The 9,789-nt window shown below is 37.1% G+C and overlaps 1 protein-coding gene across 5 annotated transcripts in view; it reads right to left on the bottom strand.

Moving 5' to 3' along the window:
- Positions 1 to 400: 400 nt before the first annotated feature.
- PAX3 (paired box 3) overlaps positions 401 to 9,789 on the bottom strand; it is a 79,814-nt gene continuing 70,425 nt past the window's right edge. For 4 of the 5 annotated variants that reach the window (XM_056358725.1, XM_056358729.1, XM_056358730.1 and 1 more), the window contains 2 exons: positions 1,059 to 1,305; positions 491 to 525 (listed from right to left, as the gene is read on the bottom strand). In XM_056358725.1, coding sequence (XP_056214700.1) covers positions 491 to 525; positions 1,059 to 1,305 — 282 coding nt within the window. Of the gene's footprint in view, positions 526 to 1,058; positions 1,306 to 9,789 lie in introns of all 5 variants that reach the window. The other variant, XM_056358726.1, reaches the window with a different exon arrangement.

Raw genomic sequence — 9,789 nt, 5'->3', positions numbered from 1 at the left:
TCTTGATGACAATTTCCAGTGTGTAAAATGAAAGAGGTTCTCCTGCCCTTGCTTCAGAAATGGAGCAGTTTTAAAGTTAGACTAAAGTCAGCACCGGATGTCAGATGGGTCAGAGTATGCAGAGCTCAACTGCTCTAAGTTTCAAAATGTTCCATTTGTCCCAATCAATGCACATTAATTTCAACAACCTAAAATGGAATGTTTTGCCAGGCAGTGATATTAAATACTGCTCTGTTTTTTATACCCACTCATAACGAACCATGTCGCATTTATTTATTCATTATTGCTTTTGGCCTTTGTCTTCTGTATAGCTTTGTCCAGCCTTCAAAAGTCTACTAAAAGCTATGACTGGAGAGACCATAACAAGCCTGCTCCTCTCAATGGGACTGCCCCAGTTTAGACTGCAGTGTGTTGAGAAGATCCCTCGTATCCAAGCCTTGGAGTGAGACCGGAAAACAAGACCAGCTTTAACTTGAAGTGGACAGTTCATTTATGCAATATCTGGCTTCAGATAATGAAAGGCACCTGCAAAAAAGCAAAAGAAGCTTTTTAAGTCATGCTGTGACAACCTCACAGCATGGGGCCATGCCAACTACAGGTTGACATTGTCATATATAATACTGATATATCAAAGGAAAAGGACTAATATTTTTATTCCTAGGACAAGTTTGACAAAACTCTATGTATCTGGGATTATATACTGTAATGATTCTTGAGCTGACCTCATTAAGAACATGTGTTTCTAATAGTGGAATGCCAGTGGTTATTTCATTTTGGACAACCCTTATGTTTTACCTAATGGCAATCAGGTTTCATGTCTCAACAATTAATAACATCAAGATGTTGTTGACATCACTTAAGAAAATAATTATGCAGCAGAAATCTTGCTCGAACAATCAGCTATCTCACCCGTGCACTCTGCTCGGCTTTGGAGAATAGCAGTAGTCAGCCGTTAGGATCTCTCTGCTCGTAATTTTCTTTGTTACATACAGAACATACAGAACATGGATAAGCAGGTAGAGCAGTGTGCTTCCCAGTGCCAATGTTCCAATACTCACTTTGTCCATACTGTCCGTACTGGTAGCCTGTGACAGGGTCCATGCTGTAACCCGTGGTGCTGTAGGTCGGTGGGCAGTAGGACTGGGATGTAGGCAGGCTGTCTAAACTCTTCATATGATCTAGCCGCTGGCTGCAGCTGGCTGAGACAGTGGTGGTGGGCTCCAGGCCCCCAGTTAAAGGGGACAGGGCATAATCAGTTTGGGGCTGGTGAGGCACACCACCATGATTAGTCAAGAGTCCCATTACCTAAAAGGCAGAATAATAGTGTTAAAGTATGTGAAGAACAGTATTGCTTACAGAGCCATATGAGTTCTCAAGTCCATCGTTTGATTTCTTAAAATAGGTAGACTTGGTATTCAACCTATGCTTTGAGCATCTAATCCAAAGAGGGAGTAGAATTTGGTTGCATCATCCACCAAAATAAAATCTGATGGCTAACAACCAATAAAAAGTGATACCAAGGGCAAATAAGGAAATATAATTTTTAAAACCTTTATGATTTTAGAGTGTCTGATCCCATGCCCGACCTGGGACCTCTGCAGATGTTTGTTTATTCCTTGAGAACTCAGTTATAAGAGAATAAAAAACAAGTAGTGGCTCTTTAGCCTCACTGTCCTGCATGATCTACAAACATAGAAAAGCTGTGAAAAAGCTCACACAGTTGTTGGGCGGTGGGAGGTGTCCCAAGATCAGCAGTCATTAAAATAAAATTAATTTGGATTAGAGCACAGCAACACTACCAATGGAAGTAACAGAGCATCCCCAGCATCTACAGCAACATGGATATGTGGGGAAAGGGTAGAGCAGCTGTATCTCCTGATGCTGCATACCCTGTGTGCTGGCCTGTGAAGAAAGGGATGTGAAAGAGTAAAGTGCTGGTCATAACACCAGTTCTCAACTTCGTCCTCTGAGTTAGAGGACACAACAGATGTTCCAGACCAGTTTCAAGTCAACTGTGACTTCCTTAATAAGCTGCTTGTACACTCTTACAAAATCATCAGTCAAGATTAGTTGAAAAGAGAATATGAAAAATCCATGCTTGTCCCTATAAAAGCCCAGCCCTCTAGACCATAATCTCCAGTAAAAAAAAAAACCAACACATTCAAAAGCACCTATGCTTTCAAAGCAGGAATGAAGGAAACTACAGGGATAAGTTCTTGTTGACAAAAATCACTCACTATAGGTTGGTGCTCATCTCCTTTCCTGGCACGTGTCTCTAGCACATTTTGAAAATAAGTACAACAGAAAATTGCTTACTTCTGCTGGAATAAGTTGTACTTCAAAGCCTGAGAAATAGTCCACAGCTTATAATGGATGGATGACATACAGCTTCTGCCAAACCTGCATATTCTGATAATTTACGGGTTCTTCTTCCTCCAAAAAGGCATGACAAATATCTGACATATGGTATTTGATAATCATTTTGCTTTACTGCACTTCTTACCATAAACTAAAAAATAATAATTATTAAAATTTGAGTCTATTTTGTAAAGAATAAATTAATGCTTATAAAGAATATGTCTGGTACCTAAAGCTCTGATGCTCCTGCTTGTGTATTTGTTTTCCATCACAAAAGAAAAGGGATTATTACTGTAGCAAGCTTGTGGCCCCAGCTCTGAGTTTGTTTGTTTGTTAATAAATAAATGAAACAAGACCCAGGGATCATGATTTAAGTAGGAAGGAAGACCTGTCCAGGTCTTACGTGTCTGATAAGGAAAAGAGCAAGAAGCACAAGCAGAGTACTTCAAAAAGAGACACCCAGATACCTGCACTGAGAACACAAAACATCTCTGCATCAGATGCACCCCAGACATCTCACCACAAAAAAAAAAAGTTGAGAAAGAAGTTCAGTTACTACTTACAGCCCTAGAATGTTTACTTCTGTTTCACTAAGCAGAAAAACATGAGTCTAACTGATAGTATTTGCTAAAAGTTTCACGAACTGAAGCATTCATGCAAAAAGAAGTTTCAAAATATATCCAAAGACTTCATTTAGATACTGAAATCTTAAAACTTTTAAGTTAAAAACACAAAAGAATAATTTGGATTCAGGCCATAAGGTATTTTCTATTTAATTCAAATAATCTTTTCAATGTACAAAACCTATTAAAAGAATTTGAGGTTAATAAAAAACAATTTAAAAGATCTCTGGAATGACCACAGATCGAAAAAATCATGTTATTTGCACAGCATTTTGTCCCCAAAACCCCTAAAAGCTAGAATCACCGGGCTGTCAACTATTTCTTCTAAAAATTGGTTCCTGAAAGCTATTAAAATTTCTAAAGTTTATTTTGGCAAGTTTTTTGAGTTTAGAAATTACAAATATTTTTCTTGTACCTTTGGAAAATTATATGGTCCTGAAAATCTAGCATGCTTAATGATATGACATTGCATCAGCAGAGTACAACAGAACGTATGAACACTGAACCTGTATCCATTTAGGTTATACAAATCCTTGTCCTTTAAAATAAACACTAATAGATTCAAAAGAAGAGAAAGATCCACAAAAAAACATGGCTTAAACATTTACATTGAAAATTACTACTTTGGAAAATATTTATGTTGGCACCAGTATCATGATTTTGACTACAGCTGAAAACACACATGATTTATCAGAAATCTGAAATAAGTGCACAGCCCTTTCCATTCCTGCATAGCACCTATGTGATACCAATATTCACAGGGCTTTATGACATTCTGTTTCAAGTTCAAGAGCAGGGAGAAGGAGCTGGGCTCACGTCGCCCTCTCAGCCCTGCTGGAGTCCCCATGGCATCTTCTCTGTGTGAGCGCTCTCACAACACATGCTGTCTCTACCAGAACTTCTAGGACCAACTGCCAAGCTGGGCAAATAATTATTTTATCAACTACGTACTTTAACTAAACTTTTTTCTGTTTAATATTTTCAATGGAATAGAGCCCAAGACAACATTATTTGGACTTTGCCAGCAAAAACAGTGAGCTCAAAAACGTTGGGATTGGAAGTTATTTTACAGTTAGAGATTAGCCTTGAAATTTAAATGTGGATCCAGACCCAGGCTCAAAAGCCACTCAAACTTCAGTAGCATCTGTACTTGGATAGAGATATTTCTTCTCTAAAATTAGTATTTGATGAGATTTACTTTAAAAATTTAAAATTAATTACATAATACAAGTATTCAGGTATCTTTTTAGTTGCGTATGCACCTAATAGACACTTTGGAGCATGGACAGTTTGGAGCAGAACTGACGCAGCACTGTCTCTTGAGGCAGAGAAAACAAGTCTGAACAGTAACCATCTTCTCAGAAATATCTCCTCCAGAGGTCTTTAGAATAATCCTGCAGTTGATTAGTATCTAAATAATTAGATTTTTGGTCATGTCTTTTTTGAAAGCTATAAGGGAAGTAGCCTCAGGGCAGAAGTCTTTCGTAAGGTATGTGCCATGACCTTATCACCCATACAAGGAGTTACAGGAAGGGCATGGCTGACTTTCACCTAATCAATTAGAAAGCCATTAATGGGCCACATCTGCAGGATGCTCAGCACCCTCAGCTTAGTGGTGTACAAGAGAAACACTAAGATCAGGATTTTGCAACTCAGATCTTGTGCTGGTATGAAACGGTATAGTTCTAAATAAGTAAACAGAACTGATTGTTTTACAGTAACTAAGGAAGAACGTAAATTTATTCAATCCATATACCATCCAAATTACTGGAAAACACGTACTTCCCCCTGAATTACTTTGGGAAGGCCAAGGTAGCAATTGTCAGCCTTGCTGATCTGGATCCCGAAGAAGGTGAAAGAAAAATCAAGGGCTGGTCTAACACCTAGAACCAAATACTGCGTAACAATTTGATTTATTTTAGAAAAGAACTCCTGTAAATGCAAAAAAACCCAGGCTCTGAGTTTTTTGGCTACATATATTTTGTTCTCATTTTTTTTACAAAACACACAGAGAAATGTTGACACATAGCCTTTGAGCTTATACAGTAAAAGAAGGTATATATAATTGATAAAATAGTTCTATTCTGTTGGAAAACAAAGGTGCAATTAGGAACAAGTAAAGAGAACAGAGTGAACTGCAGCAACCAAACTCTTCAGAAAAGTTTTCAAAGAGCACATCCCAAGCAATCCAAAATATTCATTAGGGCAAACCCCCTTGCTGGTGGGGTCAGCACAGCATCACTAGCTGAGGTTATGATCCAGAAAAAGAAATTGAATGATGAAAGCCTTAAAGATCACGTAAGCAACATCTGGTCCATTATCAGCTATTAGAAAATACTTCTATTATCAACAAAATAAAGGCTATTAAACTGAGAAAAAGCTTATTCTATTTAAATGAAACATTATGCCTGTTAATGTGGTTGGTATTTTAGGATGTAGGACCTACCATAGGCACAATAAAATTCTCATATGTTTTAATTCATTTACGCATGCCTGCATTTAATATGCTTTGTGACCATGTCTGCAATTAATATGATTTATGAGAAAAGAACATGTGCAATATTTTTGGGGTACAGTGATACATTTTTTTCCCCTCCTGTGAATGAAAGATTTAATGAAACAGCTCAAGGAAAATTGTTGGCAGTTAACGTATTAAGTTGAACTGACAGAATCGTGAGTAAACTTTAGTGGAGTTAATGATATCCTCTTATCTGACCCTGACACATTTGCAGCATGTAATTTACAGAAGCTCTGTCCAGGGAATCTTGACAAATGCTCCTAACGATGTCAGGGCAATGTTCCATTCTAATGTAAAACAGATGTGGGTCAGATACCCTCATTCATCACCAACACTGAAAATTTCAAACTCCTTCCGAGATGAATGGCATTACCTGCTGTTAACTCTTTTCACTGTAGAAAAATCTCCCAAAAATAAAATATTGCACAAGAAAGAACACAAAAAGGATGGTTACAATGCATTAGAATGAGAGATTTTAGAAAATTAATTACAATTAATTAGCTACATGGATCTATATCTATAGGATCCTAGAACCCTGGTGCTGATTCATTTTTATCTATAAGAATATTCCTGCTGAATGTAGAAAGTGCCAACATGCCGAATGAAGAAACCCAACAGAAAGCATTTTTGTGCCAAATGGCAGGCACTGGGAACCACATACTTGGTTAATGAAAACAGGAGAAAATACACTGACTTTGAACATCTGAGGATCTGACCTTCTGCATAGTCATATCAAATGAGACCTCATACTGATTTCACACCACTAGACATCAGTGGTAGCTACACTGAAATTAGAGAAGGTCCAGTGGTGTATATTTAGGATAATTGAGACGATAACTTGATCCTTCATGAATTATATTCTTATCTACAGGAGATTACTAATGTTCACAACATTATCACAGTCTGCCAGGACATTCGTGTCTTTTTTCAGGTGCTAGATCATGGAGTCACAGGACTAGGTATCATTACGAAAGTAATTCAAAGAGAAGCTAATTCTCAATGTCCTGTTTGTATGAAAAAGCTTCAAAAATGTCAAGACGAATGAAAAGCTTAAACAAAGCCCAAAGATGAATATATACTCACAACTTATATGAAGAATATATACGAATATATAAGAATAAATATAGAATTAAACATCTCAAAACTTTTCCAGAAAGTCTCAGAGGTTGTAGGCTCATGAATTTAAATGCTTGAATATGGCAATATTACAATATTACAGTTCATAACACGCGTAAACTTGAGATCAAGTTGCGCTCTGCCTGTGAGCTCTTCTCCTATTGTCTACTCAAGCCAAAACACAAAAGAAGGATTCTGGCCACCATGAAAACCAGCCCAGCTAGTGACAGGTGGGCTCTCACACACCTTGCCTCCACAACTAGGATACATAGGTTTTTCTCTCTCTGAAGAGCAAAACAAACCAACAATACACCCTTTTTTAAATTATTTATTTCCTTCTTTTTTTCTGGTGATGGCCAGGGGATGGGATCTGCAAAGCTTTCATAGGAGGACTCTGACTAAACTCAATGTTTGGCCCTACACCACCACCTATTGCATGATCTACACCTACCTGACTGGATTTACCAACAGGAAATTGCTGCAAAATCCTAGCCATTTAGGTAAAAACAGTAAGCTATCCATAAGTGGGAGAGAAAAAAAAGATTGTGGACAAGCATAACTGGAGGAATCCAGCTAGTAAAGGGTTTATCCATGGGGCTCATGTTAACGTATATGCCAGTGCCTCTAACATTAGGCTAGTCAGCACTGAAGACAAATAAAAGTGTATATTGCTATTTTGACCAGGGGAAGCCTCTTCGTATTCTCAGCACTCAGTCTTTCTTTTATAAGGAAATTACAACTATAACTGATATCCTGGGAAAAATAAAACAGTTCTCTCTAGAGAGGTAGGAAATTTTGAAGGAAATGGAGTTTGATACATTTAAAGATGGATACATTGCTTTCCAAGGATTGCTAAGGATGAAATTCTGATCTTTCTGATCCAACTGCAATATATGCTATTCACTGATTCAGGTTGTGGCATTAGTTCCTTTATTTTTGAAAAAATCTAAAATATAGAGCATAATTAAGGACTCAGATGAGACATTTGTAAGTAAGGTGATTACTTATGACAAAGCCTTCATTCATGTACCAGTCCTCAACTGAATAAATATGCAAGAACTCAGATTCTTGTTGATATTTCTATTTTGTAAATTCATTTAAAAATTAGTTCACCAATGCATGCCATTTGCATGCATTCATAGTCTGTGAAGGGCTGACTCATACTTTCACTTATCAAGTGGTTTAAATAGAACTTCTACATGTAGCAAAAGCAAAAAATTATTTAGTGATGCTGAATACTCGGTCTGTGTATATTCTAAATGGTACAAATTTTTATGGAGAAAGATAAGTCAGTTTTGTGAACAATATCATTTAAAAAGGGTTAAGAAAACCAAGAAAGTGATATTTTATATGTGTTGTGTCATTCTACTCTTACTTTTTTCTATTTAAGATACCTGTATTTTATATTGCCTTTCTAAATACTTACGTTCATCATGTTACAATACAATTGGCTTAAGTTTCCAGGAAAGTCCAGAACTTTTTTGCATCTGCATGTAAGATTTCTGAGCTGTAAGAGGAGACCTGGTTTTTGAAGGCTGAAACCCCACCTACGTTTCTAGCATGGTGGGGATGGAGGTAGAAGTAGGGCCAGAGAGAGAAGTTGAGATGGACATTCAAAATGTAAGGTAGCCTGTTTATTGTTCTTGTGATATTTATATATTTAATTATATACCTTATATTATTTGTAAATGTATATTTCTATTTTTAAAATACTACAGTATTTACAAAACAAGTAATAAATGTTTTCTTGCACAACAACAATTACAAAACTATTGGATCTCACCTATTTGTATCCACAGAAACAAAAATAAACAATCCCTTTGGCTGAAGTTGGTTGGGTTTTCTTTAAATAAATAAATAATTTAAAAAAAAAAAAACCACAAAAGAAACAAAACCTCATGTTCATGAAAATGTTATCATGTGAATTGATTTTCTTCCTCACAAAGAAATGCCTGACCTCTCTCTCATTTGTTTTGTTTATTAAGTGAGGAGCTCTCAGAGTCAAGTTCATTATGGCAAAGATCATGAGCTTCTCATTGGTGTGGGACTTGGATCCAAATGAAATGTTTTTGTGGGCAACCAGTTGGACAGTAATTCAACAGAAGGTATAGGAAGAAGTATGATAAATTAACAGTTGCCTTTTTTCCCCCGTCTTGTTTTTCTTAACAACGGAATGCAAGTTTTTAGCCACTGCTTCCTGTATTTCCCTTAAAAACAGAGTTAACAAGACAACATGAACATACCTAACTGATTCGACAGCTGCCATCAGATCCTTCAGGTTAATGAAAGCCAAGTGCTCTCAAAGACTTAAGAGAAGCCAATTGCCTAAGATCTATCTCACCAAAAGGAGCTACAGTATAATTCTTAAACTCAGGCAGTGAAATGTTTTGACAGTAGAATAAAGAAACCTTGAAACAGCTTGCATCTTTACTCCTGTTCACGGAAAAAATCAGAATTTTCTTATCAAGATTATTCCTGAGCTCCAGGTAATGGCATGAGAATTGCAAACTTTGTTAAAGACTGTTATGATCCTACACACAACCCATACAATAGTCTGGTTTGACTCAATGGGGGAAGATGACAAGGAAGAGGAAAAAGTAGATCCGAGAAGTTTTCTAGAGGGCAAGGAAGAAAAAAAAATAATAAAAAATCATGTCCAGCAGGAGACTAGTTACATACATTTATTTTTCTTCCAGTAAAAACTTAACACTGCAGTACTATTTAAGCCTGAGTATCCTACAGGTTAAATACAGGAAGCAAGTGCCCCTGTGGGCAGTGATAGGAGTGTGTGTATATATGTATATATAGGAGTATTGCTGCTCCACCTGAATCCACAAGTAGCCTGAATCAGCACACTTCAAAATCAGCCGACTGCCTGAACTGCCTGGTGTAGGGCAAACTCTGCTGCTTTGACACTAATAAAAAGCACATGACAAGGTCAGGGGATGCCCATGTACAGCGGAAAAGCCTTTTCCCTTATCTTAAATGAAGCAGTTCAAAATATTGATATCCTGTCTTAAAAACAATCTGCTCTCTACTAAGACCGTACACCTGCAGTTGCAAGACAGGTGTTTTTGCAGTCACTCTTCTGCTTCACATCAGAGAACCAGTGATGGCCATTAATGTCAGGATCAGAAAGAGACATGCCAATTCAGAAGCACATTTAAGTCCTGT

The sequence above is a fragment of the Falco biarmicus genome, chromosome 13 (genome assembly GCF_023638135.1).
Source record: "Falco biarmicus isolate bFalBia1 chromosome 13, bFalBia1.pri, whole genome shotgun sequence".
Lineage (NCBI taxonomy): Eukaryota > Metazoa > Chordata > Aves > Falconiformes > Falconidae > Falco > Falco biarmicus.
The sequence above is the reverse complement of the archived record's forward strand: the minus strand, read 5'-3'. Positions and strand labels throughout refer to the sequence as shown.